The sequence below is a fragment of the Branchiostoma floridae genome, chromosome 13, assembly GCF_000003815.2.
Source record: "Branchiostoma floridae strain S238N-H82 chromosome 13, Bfl_VNyyK, whole genome shotgun sequence".
In the NCBI taxonomy this organism is placed as follows: domain Eukaryota; kingdom Metazoa; phylum Chordata; class Leptocardii; order Amphioxiformes; family Branchiostomatidae; genus Branchiostoma; species Branchiostoma floridae.
The window spans coordinates 5,493,572-5,510,018 of record NC_049991.1 but is presented as its reverse complement, the minus strand read 5'-3'; the positions used below and the strand labels follow the sequence as shown (position 1 = coordinate 5,510,018).

The 16,447-nt window shown below is 40.9% G+C and overlaps 2 protein-coding genes across 3 annotated transcripts in view; one reads left to right on the top strand and one right to left on the bottom strand.

Annotated features, from left to right (window-relative positions):
* Window positions 1-3,329: 3,329 nt before the first annotated feature.
* LOC118429058 (transmembrane protein 186-like) lies at window positions 3,330-5,305 on the bottom strand. Of its 2 annotated transcripts, none has more exons than XM_035839408.1 (2): window positions 5,130-5,305; window positions 3,330-4,954 (listed from the first exon to the last, which is right to left on the bottom strand). In XM_035839408.1, exon 2 carries the CDS (start codon window positions 4,911-4,913, stop codon window positions 4,182-4,184), a length of 732 nt encoding a protein of 243 aa, XP_035695301.1. In that variant the 5' UTR covers window positions 4,914-4,954; window positions 5,130-5,305; the 3' UTR covers window positions 3,330-4,181. The 2 variants fall into 2 exon arrangements, with proteins under 2 accessions (XP_035695301.1, XP_035695302.1); XM_035839409.1 differs by having other exon boundaries at window positions 5,106-5,270.
* A 76-nt stretch (window positions 5,306-5,381) lies between these two features.
* Window positions 5,382-16,447, top strand: part of LOC118429056 (nuclear pore complex protein Nup85-like) — a 14,123-nt gene continuing 3,057 nt past the window's right edge. Inside the window, exons 1-17 of the mRNA XM_035839404.1 lie at window positions 5,382-5,540; window positions 5,925-6,018; window positions 6,863-6,970; window positions 7,947-8,013; window positions 8,552-8,736; window positions 9,351-9,472; window positions 10,374-10,460; window positions 11,105-11,152; window positions 11,458-11,580; window positions 11,697-11,734; window positions 12,229-12,322; window positions 12,935-13,038; window positions 14,583-14,666; window positions 14,927-15,043; window positions 15,315-15,415; window positions 15,768-15,853; window positions 16,060-16,192. Of these exons, the coding sequence (XP_035695297.1) occupies window positions 5,421-5,540; window positions 5,925-6,018; window positions 6,863-6,970; window positions 7,947-8,013; window positions 8,552-8,736; window positions 9,351-9,472; window positions 10,374-10,460; window positions 11,105-11,152; window positions 11,458-11,580; window positions 11,697-11,734; window positions 12,229-12,322; window positions 12,935-13,038; window positions 14,583-14,666; window positions 14,927-15,043; window positions 15,315-15,415; window positions 15,768-15,853; window positions 16,060-16,192 (1,711 nt within the window). The 5' untranslated portion in view covers window positions 5,382-5,420. The remainder of the gene's footprint in view (window positions 5,541-5,924; window positions 6,019-6,862; window positions 6,971-7,946; window positions 8,014-8,551; window positions 8,737-9,350; window positions 9,473-10,373; window positions 10,461-11,104; window positions 11,153-11,457; window positions 11,581-11,696; window positions 11,735-12,228; window positions 12,323-12,934; window positions 13,039-14,582; window positions 14,667-14,926; window positions 15,044-15,314; window positions 15,416-15,767; window positions 15,854-16,059; window positions 16,193-16,447) is intronic.

Genomic DNA, 16,447 nt, shown 5'->3' with positions numbered 1-16,447 from the left:
AACACGACGTAGCCGAACCTCTGCTTGGAAAGTACATGAACCAATGCATTACCAAAACAGAGGTTTGTGTTAGCTTAAACATGTATGTGTAACTTTTAACGTTACATAGCTCCCTTGTTGTTACGGACAAACCATTTTGAAGAATCGCCTATTTCTTCCCTTTAGCTTGTTGTTATTTCTTGTTCGGTACCCCTTTCTTCCTGTTTTAAACATTTCTGCAAAACTATCCTGATGTACTCTTACTTCATTCAAGCAAGGTCCTCGCTCCATATATCCCTTCTCCTGTGTTCTCCTCTGTGTTGAAATTGTCACATGAGAGTCAAACTACCTGAGATTTTCTTACAGCGAAACGGGGTTCTCTTTCTAGGACACAGTCAGTCACCCCCTCCCCCGGGATCTCTCTGTTATGACTGTACGTGTCCTATCTTGATATATCAACCTGTGTGTCAATCGTATGTCAGCATCCTTCCAAACTTTGGCCTCAGTCAGTGCTTCGCCCATACGAACTTTCCCATCTATTGAACCATATGAAATATGTATCCACAAACAACATGATTTTGTTCCAATTCTTAGAAAAAAATATTTTCTGTTATGAAAGATTCCCCTGAAAAAGAACACCTCAAAAGTGTACGTTGTTTGCACAACATACTAGTATTCCGCTTGAAATCTTCCATTGTCTACCATCTGTCGATAACACGGACTGACAAGACTCAATATGGACGTCCTAAGATTGAACAGAAACAAGGATTACAAAAACAAACAGACTGTCATTGCTTGAGAGTGCCTTCCTTTTATTTCTTCGTGTGTGTCACGAATGTTAAGCTGGTCTTAAATCCCCCTGTCATGTTGTTTACCGACTTGCACTTGAACGATGGCCTAGAGAGAGTCAGAGACAATTTAAGTCTCAGGGAAGGTTCATTGTTTCAGTAAACCGTAGCCATTGTTCACTTGACCTCCGTCATATTTTTCCGGGTGACAAGACACCCTGGTAACAAGATTGGTGTCCCGTTCCCAGGGTGATCAGTGGGCCGTTTTGTTTTTCGGTCCACTTCAAACCTTGGGCATGTCTTTGTGAAGTATAAACAAGACTGGACAGTTTGGTGTTAGGGAAACAGTGCGGCGGGACGGACGAGTAATTGTCACACGCTCACATCGCACGGTGCTGAGTAGAACAGGAATGACACTGCCACAGTCATCATCATCATCATCATTATTATACTGCACTTGCAAAACAGAAATATGCGCAACTAACAAAGGAAGACTTTGTCAAAATCTGATGTCATCAGCTAACTACGATTTAAATAGAAGAACTCTGTAAGTTCGTCTTCACATGTTTTAAGAAGAGGGAAGAAGCATGTAGAAATATAGATAAATATGACATAGAATAGCTTACCTACCAGTCTATTTGTATGCGACATACTGCATTTAGCCCCAAGGGCGCGTGAATAAACTTCAATGTAAGTCGATGTAGGTTAGACATCCAGGTAATAAGATACGCCAAAAATAGTTACTCAAGCAACGGGATATGGTTTTGAAACGGTCAGACGTTTCGGATAGAATCCACTATCCTTCGTCAGTGACACTGAAGAGATCTGGAAGAAACAGGTCTTTTATACCCTAACTATGAATGAAGACAATTTCAGATGTCCAATAGGAAAGGTTGTAAGACAATTCAGACTGAAGGCAATTTGGATTCCAAAGAAAACAAAGCTAAGCCAAAGTCAAGCTGAAGACAATTTGGATTTCAAAGGATAGCAAGGCTAAGACACTTGAGTAACTATTTTTGGCGAAACTTCAATGTCATTATCATTATCATCATCATCATCATCAGGGATGTCAAAAGCCCATCCCCACCCCCAACATCTGCTTGGAGAGTAAACTACAGGAGATATCTTCCTCGTTTTCTCAGTTTCTTTCCATCTAACAAAACCTAGTGTGGTATTACTAAGGGGTATCTACTGGGCATCTCACCGACTCTGCTCTGTTTCTTGGGCTTAGAGTTAATACAGGGAAAATGTCCTCTCAAAGGCGGTGACGTCATCAAGACATAAACATCTCCACACTTGAAAGAGTTGCGTCTACATTTTGTGATCTCTACTAGTCTGACGTCTTGGCTAAACAAATTTGGAAACGCTCAGTTCGCGTTGATTTTGATTTCGTCCTTGGCTTTCGCGATGACTTCTCCAATGTTAATTCACGACACTGCAAATAACGTTAGGCCACACCAATTTAATTTCTTGGCTCACGGATTCGCTCGCTTCTATTTTTTGGAAACAAATTACCACTCAGCAAATTTTCACCATTAATGAAACCATTCACCAACTTTCTGGTGTAGCAAATTTGCCTTTATATTATAAGCTCCTTAAAGTGTAGGTACAGGTGCTGTTACTGTACAATAATAGTGTTTTTGTACTTTTTTCAAGCTGAAAACTTTTTTTCGTTATGTTTTGGATTAGCCCTTACCTTTACCCCAACCATTTTACAATTTTTATTTTTATTTCGCCCTCTCGCTCCATATTTTTTATGAAAAAATCTGTGAACCAAGAAATTAAATTGGTGTGGCCTTATATACATTTTAAAGTTAGCCGACAGGCCTTCCTACGCCGGGGCAAGGGGTCGTAGAATTCGGCAAAATATTGTGAAATTGGCCAGGGGAGTCAGTACACGCTAAGGTTCATGTTTCCCCTCCGGCCGGCTAACTCCTCTGGTAGCAAAACTCCCCTGGCAAATTATTTTACCTACGTAGCCAGGGTAGCCTAGTCAGTCTGATAGAGACTATATCTACTCAACCAGAATCTCAGCATCACAAACTTCATGCCACAAAGGGCCGACAGAGGTTTATGCTTGACATGTTGAAATATGACGATGCGGGGGCGTTAGGCTCACGGTGTACCGGTCGTGTGCACTGGATTACCGATGGACGGTCTGAGCTTATCACAACCGGGTGTTAGTTATTACAGGGAGGTTATTATGATCTGCTTATAACCTAGTTTGTTATCATAACGCCTCATGCTGCGGATATGTGATCTTTATGTTAACTTTCACGTCATCTTTCTCAGTCTTAAGTTGATACCCTTCTCTTTCTTTTGGAAGATATGTTTTGCAACATACGGCATGAAAAAGGAACGGTAGATCATGGCCAAAAGCAGGTATTGTCGAAACCTTAGCATTACAATTACACTTCGCTAGGTGGCGTAAGTGACAGGTGCATGATTGACTCATAGTGACGCCCTAAGCTGCCGTCCCATTGTATCACTTCTTGGCCACTTCCTATTCAAAAGAAGAGGTTGAATTCTAAAAAGAGTAATTTAAGTTATAATTTAGTTGTTGTCCTGTTTATAAATACCACAGGAAGAATACCTACAATCAAGGAGCTTTTATCAGAAGCTCCTTGCTACAGTATACTTGTATACTATGTCAAATGTGGATTTGAATAAAGTCAAAGTCATTCTCTGCATGGTTATAGCACTATAGCAGGAAACAGCACTGGCATCTTCAGTATCATCCACCAGGACTTAGTGAGGTATCTACTGAGGTATACATGTAGTTCGTAGAATTTATCCAAAGTTGCAACTATTTTTCCAATGACCCGTGTCTGGTAGAGACTACAATTTGAAATTGTAAGTATGTATGTAAATATTTATGTTTACATGTGTGTTTTGTACAGGTGTGTGTGTCTATCTGTTTGTGTGTGTGTGTGTGTGTGCATAATTGGTACATGCTTGGACTGTGTTCTGGTACTGTAAAATCTAAACATCCTCAGACCTCACGAGGCTGCATTGTTGCAAACATTGATAAAATGGTGAACAATATTAGACAAAGTGCATTTTCATTTTCATACTACAATGTCTATTTTATCATCTATTGATAAGCAGATTACACATTTATTATAATACAGCATATATCATTATCAAAATCTTCAAGAATAAACACCAGTTTACATGTAAACAGGTCATGTAACAGAGAGTGCACATGTCAATCTTCAAAAAGAGTTTCTTGTTTATGTATATACAGTATTGTTTTGTAACTATATTCCTACTTAATGTTACTTAAAGCATTGTATTCAGGCGCAACTTGCTACTTCATATTGGCAAAGAAGACTTTAACAATGCATTTAATATTTCATCAAATGGTCGGAAGACTTAATACTGACCATGATTTACAAACACAGTGAAATGACATCACTCCAAGGTACCCAAGATTCTACCCAACTTTTCCTTGTCGAGGATGTGACCCACCCTTAAGGTGTAGTACAAGGTTAGGTCCGAGTCATACAGCTTGAATTTCTTGAACAGTTCGCCTTCCTTGTCCCCTGTTTCCGTCATCGGTACGACATTGTTGATATCGACGTACGTCTCCACACGCCGCCCCCAGAAATTCAGGTGCGAAAGTTTAACAGTGTCTCCTGATTGGTTGATACTAACGACGCCGATGAATTTTCTCAGGTATTCGCTCATGGCGTACAACATGATGGTTGAAAAGATTCCCAAGCCGATGACAGAGTTCGCCGTGGCCCACGACGCGTCGCCTTCAACGGCTACCGTAACCGTGATGGGGATCATGAAAACCATCAGCGTCGTCTGCGCGATTTTGAAGCGAGAGACGGCTGCGAGGATACGCATGTACGGGAAGCGATACACGACGTCATACCCTTTGTCTTTCTTATTCTTCTGCAGGTTGCTGTTCTTCATTTGTGGAATATTTTGGTGAAACCTCTTCACAAGGCATGTTGATAAAGAATTCAACACACTTCTGTTGAAATTTTGGACCCAAAAGGAGTTTGGTTTTCCACATAGTAAAGCTGTAGAATTGTATCTGTGCAGGTTAGCGCTGTTCAGTGAGAGAACTCTCGTAAGTCTGACGTGATTGGTCCTCTTCAAAGCAGACCTGACCAATGGTAATGCAGATAGCATGATTGTTGTTGAATCCTGAAGACACCGAGCTCTTCAGATACCTGTAACAGAGAAAAAAGACAAGGCACAAGTAAAGAACATGTGCATAGTTTGTAACTTTTAACATATATTTTTACCACTCCCCTCCCAACACTTCTTCTACGCTATCTAGACGTGTCTAGCTCTTCAACATTATAAGACAGAAAAGCATACCACTATCCACACGTTGTGCGGTACCTTTGGGAGTCGATTTAAAGGAAGATCGTTTCAAACACCGCTGTCTTTGTGAAAAACTGAAGACGTGCTCTATCCAGTTTCTGTGTCCTTCCTGAAAACACATGTGTTCGACCTTTGACCTTATATATGAGGGTCTGCATGTCCCTTTACCGGAATTTATATTTTGATTTCCCGTGAATCACACTTTGAAAGGAAATCATGTCATACGTTACGAGACGAACAGTTTCAGGTAATTATGTTCATTGATTTTAGCGTAATATGAAGGGAGCTCTTCTAAATTCATAGTAAGGGATGGTTGGGATCCTCTATGTAGACCCTCATATATCCCATGAAGCAGTGCGGTACCCAACCAAAATGGCGGCAAACGGCATGGAAGAAGACTTTGACGACGGTGAACAGCCAGAAATTACGGTAATTCCTACCTTTTTAGTCCTTTTATGCAGTCCCTTATGTGGAACCGTTCCTTTTGACACATAGAAACGATATCACAGTGATTCTGAGCTTAACGTGAGTCCTTCGGGATCTCCCAAATGCTTGCCCCCCTCCCCCATCACACAAACAGCAAGTTATAAAATTTTAGTCATACTTTTGTGTCGTTCTAGATAATTTTATTGGATGCAATATCACTAATATGATATCGTTTGCACAAGAACAAGCATCTTAACATCTGTTGTGCCTTCAAACTTTTCGTCTCATAAGTGAGCAAGTAGAATCTCTGTTTATGTTTTGAATAATTTAAAACATAATTTTCATATCTTTCCTTTTGTCACCATATTTATTTTCCCTCCTCCCTAGACCATCAGTGACCCCCACCTCCGGATGGGGATATCAGCACGGTGGGGCGCGGGGAACCAGCTGGCCGTGCATGCCGCGCTCCATCCACCGCAGGGTATGATGGCTGTAATACTTGTAAGAGGGTCCGCATGGGGGTCCTGACAACGATTTACGCTGAATTCAGGAGAACCCCCAACATATTACGCTAAATCAAGGAAGGCAATTACGCTAATTTAAATTTCGTCGCCTCGCTACGATTTACGTATATAAGCTGGTTTTCCTACGAATTACGGGAAATAAAATAGGCTGCCTACGCCTTGCGTAAAAGAGCATGCAGACCCTCTTGTAATCTAGTAGCTAACTGTGGGCTCGCGTTGCACAGCGGCAGTGTGTTTGGCTCGGGACCAAAAGGTCTGGAGTTCAAATCCTGCCGTGTCACCTTGTGATCTTGTGCCCTTGGGAAAGGCACTTTACACGGCTTTCCTCTCTTCACTCAGGTGAAAATAGGTACCTTGCTTCGGCAAGGGCCGTCCCTCAGATAGTATGTAAAATGGAGGTCCCATGTTTGAGAAGTGCTCAAGTATGTTAAAGAACCCACCACACCTTTTGAAAAGAGTACTGGCTTGTTCCTTACTAGTAGACTAGGCTATACTGTATACTGAATCAAAATGTTAATTATGGTTATCATAATCCTGCATATATCAATAGTTTTGTATGACTCAACTAGAACTGTGATCCTGACGTGATACTGTAAATGCAGAAATGTTCGCGGTGGATTAATGTTCGTGGTTTTCGCGGTGACCACTTCACCGCGAACTTAAAACCACCGCGAACATTTTTCTATTATGGTGTTAGACTGCAGTCTATGGTGTTACCGCGAACTTGAGTCCTTTTTCCCGCTGCCGCGAAATTAAATCCCCGCGAACTTAAATGCATTTACAGTATTTCTCTCCCCCCAGAGGGCGTGACCTCGGGTATCCGGGAGAGTCCGCGGGTCCACGAGGTCAGGTGGGGCACTCAGGAGGTCAATAACCCCATCATCAGGAAACTCATCAACGAGACACACGGTAACAACTTTGGTTTCAACTTCTGTGTGAAATCATAGGGTTTACTTTTAGACAAAAGTTTATACTGTTCCACATTGCCGGACTGCAAAATACAAGAACTTACGGTAATACGGTAATCATACCCTCTTATCAGTTTTGTTGGGGTACAATTATCATGGTATTACCATTGATAAATTTGGATGTGTATAGATGGTTTTGGACTTTCGGTCGTAGATTTTTAGATCATTCGTAAACTAAACTTAAGTACAACGTACAAACTTATACGACGCATCCCTAGCACTTTTCAGAATAGCACAATATAAGTGTTTTACCTGCAAGTTGTTTGAATACAGAATAGATTGAATCATTACATCATCATCATCATGGGCGATTTGCCCGGACCAGGTCCACTCTTTCTGTCCAGACTGCTCTGTACCACCCTCACACTCAGGGTTGACAATCACGGCAAAGCCTATGATATCAACCCTGACAAATCAGCCACAGTATTCGGTTATTAGGGGTGCCTTGCTTATGAATATTAATGAGCTTGCCCTTATATGGGCAGTCAGCCGTTGGGGATCGGGCGTTGGCATGGTGAGCAAACAAAGTCATGGTAATACGTAACATGATTGGCTGATAGCTTCCCAGCGGCCTTTGCGAGACAGCTTGCGACAACAACAAGCCCAAGGAAGGCCTGTTCTCTGATTGGTTGACAGCTTGTTTGTGGCGACAATCATAATACCCGTAGGTAGGGCCTGGGACAGCAGGGCCCCATAAGGTAGTGCCGTTGGGGACCGGGCGTTAGGAGGATTCTCTGTACGCCAATTTCATATTCTTATCAGATAGTGAAATACATGCAGAATATAATCACATTATCGTTATTATGCACTTTAAACAGAGTTTATTCATCCGTACACAATGTAATACATGGGTTATTCTCAGTTGCCACTTTTTACTGAACCTACATGTTAATCAATTACTGTACTTGTTGTTGTAGGAACTTTTGTGGCCCTTCAACACCACCAACCAGACACTACAAGTACAACATCCAACAGGAAACCTCAGTAAGTTGGGCCATCAGTTATCTTACACTTTCTCACTGTAGCCTTCCATTATTTTCAATTGTTTGTGAAATTTTGTCTTAAAATCTGGTATGGTTAGTAATCTAGACTCTTATTTGACTTATTAGAAAGGATGAAAAATATAGCCTGGTACCAAAGCATCTGTTCAATGAATTTATGTTCACCTCTTTCCTGCAAACTTAAAATATGCTAGCTCTGTCCTCTGCTTGCAAATGCAAATTTTAGGCCATCAAAAATTCTCTATTTTCTCTCTACAGCAAAATTAGATCCCTGTGAACTGAAAACCTTTAACAGTATGTGAGGAAAAATAAAAAGGGGTGAGAAAAAAAGTATGCACATTGGCAATGCATAGGTGTTCACTAGACCATGGATTACCATGCTGAATGTTTACCTGTTGTTGTTTACTGCTTACACAGACTGTCGAACTTCAGTCGGAAGTACTGGTCGGTGATCAGGGCGTGCCTGATGTAGCTGAAGCAGGCGGAGGTTGTTTACTTGTTGTTGTTTACTGTTTACACAGACTGTCGAACTTCAGTCGGAAGTACCGCTCGGTGATCAGGGCGTGCCTGATGCAGTTGAAACAAGCAGAGGAAGCTGCGCGTGATGATGTGACAGCTGAGGAATACGGTCTGCAGGTGGAGATCTACAGCATGGTGGAGCTCATCTGGAGTCTGTGTGAGATCCTATTCGTGGAGAGTCTACCAGGTGGCGCTTCTTATCTTGTACATAGAGAGAATACACCATGTTGTGTTTCATTTATGTCATACCCAGGTCGGAAATCACCGATTTAATTGCCAAACTACTCTGTTTTAACCTGTGCCAACAATTTTATTCCTTAAGAACATCAATTTGACAAAAATTCGAACAAAAGAAGTCTGTTGGTGTTTTACGCTGAAGGGTGGTTATACCGGCTATATAGATACAGATACAGACACAGATACAGAAAAACAAACTTTTCAATGCCCCAGAAGTTGAGAGAAAATCTGGTACAGTCAAACCTGTATTAGGGGCCACCTCTACAGAGGGGCCACCTGTCCATAGTGGCCACTTTTTGTCAGTCCCTTGGGTATTTTATCTACAAGTTGCCACCTCTATACAGAGGCCACCTGTCTATAGTGGCCAAATTTGTCCGGTCCCTTGAGTGGCTGCTATAGACAGGTTTGACTGTACCTCCAAACAAAAAATTGTAACAACAGCAATTGCAACGTCTGAATCCGGTATTCGAATTTGCAAGTGTTTAATTCTCTCTATCTAATAATTGCTGTTTTAGATGGCTTGGCATGCTGACTGTTAGGTGTACTTTTCTCCTGTGTTGCTAGGTGGCGTTGTGTTAGCCCAGCTGCTAGACTGGGTAAAGTGGCACTTCAATGAAGCTGATGGATACGCCAGGGAGGCAACGACCTCAGACACTCCACATTTACATGACAGCTACTGGTCAGCTGTATGTATCAAATCTCATTCTTCCATAGCAATGGAAAATATCACATACCAGGGCTCGAAATTCATTTTGGGGATTAGGTGCACTGGTGTACCCAGCTAAAAAAATTGGGTGCACCAAAAAATTTTTGGGTGCACCACTTAAATTTAAGTAATAAACTATTAATAAAACTTAGTTACAAGCTATCAAATTCTTAAACAAATACTATGACAGACATTTTTATCATCTTTGTGAACTTAGATGTCAAGAATATGATGTATACTAATATACTTTGATATCTTTACATACATAAACGTAAGAAAATATTTGGGTGCACCCTGTGCACTCACAGAAAAAAATTGGTTGGACAGCTCCAATTTTGGGTGCACCTGGGTGCACATGCACCCAGTATTTCGAGCCCTGCATACAGAGATTGACAAGTTTTCTAAAATTCACTTGCGTCCTATGCGATCGGGCAAGTACATAAAAAGTTTACTTGCTCAAACTAACTTTTCACTTGCCCAAAATTTAAATGACATTTTTTTTATGGATTTTCATTTCTAACAATAGGATTCTTTTGTTATTGGGTCTATTTTTCTGTGTTGACCATTGCTTGATGCCATGTCTGTGAAGGGTAAAAAGTATATCAAACTGTCTCTCTTATCTTGCTTGCCCAATTGGACAAGGGAGGTAGGACATGCACTTGCCTGATTAGCACTTTTACTTGCCCAGGACAATCGGGCTAATGGACTTGTCCAACCCTGACTTAATTATAGTAACACATACTTCATAATTTCATAAGTGGTATCATGGATATAACAAGCCCATGATCATTTCCAAAGCAGAGACATGTAGTTAACATTTTATCAAGCTGTAAAATATTGATGATATGATGATTTAATAAATTGATTATTTTGTTTTCCAGATCTACTTATATGTTCTTCAGGGCAGAGGTGATGAAGCAAGAAAGCTTCTGTCTCTGGACCCGACCAGAAGTATGGATGTGTATGATGTAAGTACAATAGTGCTAACTTATTACTGCATTGTATGATTGTTTGGATATCATAATCAATGTTTGTATGGTTAAATTTGTTCTCAAACACATCATGATTAGGGCTGGGCAAAAACGTTTTTTCTTATTGGACCGGTCCGGAAAAACCGGACCTGAAAAAATTTGGTGGACCAGATGTTGGACCTATTGGAAAATAAACAGATTATATAATCAGGAATTAACACATCTTAGGGCTTACCTGTTGAAGAAAATAACAATAGCGAAGTAGAGTGGATCCTATAGTCATTTCTACCAAGTTTTATTTTTAATCGTACAGAGGCAGTTAGCCTTGTAGGATTTTAAAACACCAGTGGGAGTCGAATACTCCACAAAACAGATTTCTTTGTAGCAAAATAGACCATTTTTTCAGTATCTTCCATTCACATGCTTTCACATACTGAATCAGGTCCAGGTTCAGGTCCGGACCTGTACCTGATCCTCTGGACCTGAACCGGACCTGGACCTAAATTTTTTGTACCGGTACCCACCCCTAATCATGATACAATGTAGTATCATAATCTAGCTTTTTGTCTCCCTATGTAGAAACCTTGTTACCGGTATTTTTGTGCCAGTAAAGACACCAATTCATACATTCTTTCATGCAGGAATATGCCAGCATAGACGAGCTCCTCAGAAAAATGCCATTCTTCACAGTAAGTAGAACAATCATCTTTAAATAAAACTTGTTTTATGGATTTCAAATGATATTTTACACTGTCTGTTAGGAGAAGCCTTATTATCCAACAGCATATTTAGACAATAACTAGATCTAGCATTAGCCAATGGGAAAGCTCTGTTTCTGTCATAGAATAACTAGTATGCAAATCACCAGCAATTTGCATGTTGATATCCTTTGAAAACTCAAGTTTTCACGTTGAAAACGCAAGATAGCTGTGTTTAAATTGCAGTACCAGTAACTGCTTTCCAGTTCCATAGTATTTTTTGTACTTTTTTCCAGTTGTATACGGGCCAGTCTCTGGCGGAGTTTGATATGAAGTGGCGCCACTGGCAGGACGAATGTCGCCGGCGCTACTCGGAGGGAGAGTTCAACACAAACAAGAACCTGGAGACCATATGTAGAGTGAGTCATCAACAAGGGATCATTCACAATTCACAATGTGTTACTGTTAAGGAAATTTGTTTTATTGAACTTCAATCTTGCCTTTAAACGTGGCTTTTCTTTCACTTATTTTACAGATATTGTGTGGAGATGAGGATGTCTTCTTGGAACTTAAGTAAGTCTGAAGGAGGACTTAATTGTCAAGTAAATCTGTAAGCCCTCAGTCACAAGAAATAAAAGTGACCGTTGTAAAGAATATTCCAAAATTTTTGATAATTTTAAAACCTCATTACAAGCCTCACTGTCTCTCCTCAGAACTTGTGTCTGAAATTCTATCAAGTAAAGATTTTTTGAACAAACAAAGGTTTAGTTCTTTTTCTCTGATGCCCAACTGTGAAGAATATGCTGCCTACTAGTTAACAATAGTACCTTAATGTACGTAACTGCACACACATATCTAGATGCAAAAATGAGGTAACAATCTCAATTTTGAGTGCACAAAAGCGCATATGCACCAAGAATGTCAAGCTATGAAATGCAGCTTTGACTAAACAATGAAAAATATTTTACTGTGGTTTGATGACTAGATCTTCTCTCTGCTAATGGACAACAAGGATTTGTCTATGTATTTTTTTTTTACACATATTCCATTCCTTATTCCATCCCCAGAGACCTGACCGAGACCTGGTACCGGATGTTAGTCTCCAAACTGCTGTACTGTAACCCCACTGTCAAGGCTTTCGATCTGCAGTATCACGTCAAGGTGGGAACGCTTCTTTCTGCAAGAAATGTTTAGTGCCCTGGACAAGTGCTGGAAAGTTTAAGTCCTTCCAGCACCAGATTGTGCATAGGTTGGCACCCATCTCCATTTCAATAGCCCTTGGGCCACACAGCATTGTTCAATCACTACAGCATGGGGCTAGTCCACCGGTAGTGGTGTGTGTTCAACTACCACACGCGTTCCCAAATGCTAAGCAGAGAAAGCAGTATGTACCAATTTTAAAGTCTTTGGTACTGTAAATGCAGAAATGTTAGCGTTGGATTAATGTTTGCGGTTTTCGCGGCGACCACTTCACTGCAAACTTAAAACCACCGCGAACATTTTTCTACTATGGTATTAGACTGCAGTCTATGGTGTAACCGCCAACTTAAATCCACCGCGAAAAGTCCTTTTTCCTGCTACCGCGAAATTAAATCCCCGCGAACTTAAATGCATTTACAGTATGAATCGGTCAGGGATTGAACTCACAACCTACAGAGTGCACAACTGCATTTTAGAAGAGCTATGAGCTAGAAAATGCTAGGTGGATCATTGCTGTACCAATTTATACTAAAAGAATAAGTGTTCATCCTTTGTTTATTTTATTTTTTTCAGGCATGTATTGATGCTTACGATGGCCATGCCACGCTAGGACCCCTAGATAACATCCTACTGGCTGCAATAGAATTTGACCTTCACCAAGTGATCAAGGAGAGCAGGTATCGTAAATATCCTAATTAAAACACACATTCGATTGTTATTACAGTGAAATCTGGTCTACCGACCACCTGTGCATAACGACCCACTGTCCACTACGACCGCTGAAAAGCGGTCCCTTGAATTTTCCCATAGACGTAAGCATCAACATTTCTGTATATGACGACCACTGTCCAACGCGACTTCGACCGCCACTAAAGGCGACCGCATGTTACCCAAACAGTGCCAAAACGACCGCGGCATGTGATTTTGTCACGTGACTTTAATGTTCACGGCGAAAAATGAGCGTAATTGTCATAAATTATTTACCGCTATCAAACTACGCCGCGCCGAACCCGGCACTAGACTTGTAAATAAGTTTCGGTTCAAGTCCGGTTAAAACCGGAACGGCTGGAAACGCTTCTTGGACTTGGAAAAAAATAGAACTTGTATATATTCTCTTTTATGTTGCACTATACTTGTAGATCATCTAAAACCTTCCAAAGATCGAGAAATTTGCGTTGAGAAATGACGAAAAACATTGTGCAGGTAACTAGCGGTAATGGCGGCGAAAATATCGTAAACTCTCGCAACAAAATCTCGCGAGATCTGTGACGTCAGGGGCAGCTAGCTATCTGATTGGCTTAGGATAAACAACAACTCAGACCGCCATTTTTGCAGCGTTATTTTGCCCCGAAAATTACTGCCGTTTTTGGAGATTTTGCGGGCTCAAAACTCATATCAAAAGGAAGCAAAGGTATACTTGTTGTTTTTACGTCGAACACCTCTTATGTGAACGTTTTATTCTTCCGCCGATCGAGAACTTGAAGGTCGGGGATTCCCCGTGCCGAGCACATGTTTGTGCGTGTTTTGTTCTGTTTACGATGAAAACAGAGACTGACTTGTATCTCCGACAATAAGACCAAATCTTTATAAGGGTTTACAAGGGTTTACAAGGTCAGCTTGTTCTTTTATTTATATTTCTTATTGGCTTGTGAATAGAGTAACTAGGAGTGCCAAAGCATTTAAAAGAATTTTGTGGAAAATGTGGTCATCACTATGCCCCAAAACGTATGAAAGCCACACAAATCACACAGCGTTCGGTTGTTTGGCGTAAAAGGACTGCATGTGCCATAAAATTCATGCGCTTCCCAAACTGATTAATGTGACACAGTGCATATCCCATGAGATTTGCATTTTTTTGCATAGTAAGTTGTGCATTTGTCACTACTTTACATTTGTACAAATTTCATAAAAATTTGCAAATGCTTAAGCCCCGTTTACAAATAAAAAATTTAGCTCGGCCGAGGTGTCAGCAAGCTCTAAATTACGAGGAGGCATGAACCTGATGCCTACGAACAAATGGCAGACTCGGCCGAGCTAAAATCTTGATTTGTAAACGGGGCTTTAGGAACATTTGGTACTGCCCTAAGTTGTATAGGTTTTTTTTATTTCTTAGAATTTAATGTTAGGTCATGGACTCATGGCCTGATGAGCTTTTACCATTGCAATATATGAGATTTCCAGTATTACCGGGGTAAGTAATGTTGAACCTGTATGTGTACAGTTCTCTCCTGGGAAACTGGTGGTTTGTGGCACACCTTGCAGACCTGCTGTTCCAGTGTGGACAACTGGAGTCACACAGTCTCAAGTAAGGCACTCCTCACAGTGATATAGGTCATTTTAGAAGTGTCCTTAACATGCTACAAGATATTTTCCTATACTGTGTGTGCTAGATATGTGAAGCTTTCTTTATCTATCTGTTTCCTTATCTGTTGTTTCCTGTTTCCCTACCTACCGTAGAAAAACCTTTTGTCGTTAGACCAAGGATGGTTAGACTTAGTGATTAGACATTGGCGCTCCCTAGCAGAACCTTATAAAACTGCAGCTTCCCTTATCTGTTTCCTGCAGTTACGGGTCCAACCTGAGAGAGTTCCTGTTGTTAGACTATGCCTCCAGTCTGATGTCCCACCCCAGTCTGTGGCAGGTGGGGGCCAGCTATCTCGACTACTGTCCTGAGTTTGGAAGGTAAGGAAAAAATAGTTGGTCTAAATTTTGCTGTTCTTACTGATATAACCTCCTATGTCTTTGTCATTGGTGCATTTGGTTAGTTGATCCCTGGCCCTGTCATACCAAGGATTACACAAGTAGTATGTGCTGCGTTCTTGTAATGGATATTGTCTTAGTCAACACTTTCATGATTTCAGCTAATAACTCTGTATTGTGGATGTTAGATCCTGAGTCTTGAATGTCCATGCATGATATTTTGATAAGTATATGTGCCCCCCTCCCCCCTTAGGTACTACCTAGAGTTCTACCTGGAACGTCTACCATTGCAGACTGAACAGAAGGCACTAAAAGTCCTGAGGGAGTGTGAGAAGAGAGACATGAAGGACATATGTAAGTACAATGTACAAGGTTTTTTTTGTTTGCTCAAACACGGGACAAGTCCATTTAACGCTCTATCAAAGGGAGGTCCAGAACCAAAGCTAGGTACTCATTTTCACCTGCTGGGTGAAGTGAGGAAAGTTGTGTTTCCCAAGGACACAATGTCAGGGCATATGAGGGGACTGGAACTCAGGGCTTTGAGCCAAACAACGTATTATTATACTACACAATGCCATGGGCAAACGTGCCATATTGACGACTAAGAGTTTCCCTACATTGTTAGTAAAAGTCTTGCTGTGCTTGTTATGTCACTTAACAAAGACAATGTTTGTGCATGGAATAATAAACTTTTATTGTTTTTCAGCTCACAGTATCTGTAAGGTGATGGGAGTACGAGCGTTACGGAATGAGAGACTAGGTTCAGCCTTGTCATGGGCTCTCCGTTCAAAGGTACATGTAACACAAATGTTTATTTGCTGCTACCATTCTCTTCATATGTCAGTTATGTATTACTTGTTGCACTTTTTTGTTACCTTTACCAAACTGTATAGTGAAATAAAATTATCGTCAGTACTACTCTAAATCTTGCAATGTCTTGAAACAAATTTGTGTATTCCATAGACTTGACCTTGAGTGTGATGTCTCTTCTGTCCCAGGATGCGTCTTTTGCGACGTTCCTTGCTGACCGTTTCCTGTCGGAGTACAGCAGTAAGGGCGGGTTCTCCAGTCTGGACCTGCTGGATAACCTGGGCACAGCCATGGTGCTCAGTGATAGGCTAACATTTCTGGGTAAACAACGTCCAAATATGGTCATATGTAGAGGGTAGATTCCAGTGTTTGCCTAATGACTACCAAATATGGTCATATGTAGAGGGTAGATTCCAGTGTTAGACTAATGACTACCAAATATGGTCATATGTAGAGGGTAGATTCCAGTGTTTGCCTAATGACTACCAAATATGGTCATATGTTGAGGGCATATGCTAATTTTAGGCAAATGACTACCAAGGACATATGCTGATGTAAGGCAAACAACTACCAAAT

Excerpts from the sequence above, each read along its gene's own strand:
- LOC118429058 (XM_035839408.1), bottom strand. The coding sequence starts at position 4,913 with ATGCTATCTGCATTACCATTGGTCAGGTCTGCTTTGAAGAGGACCAAT.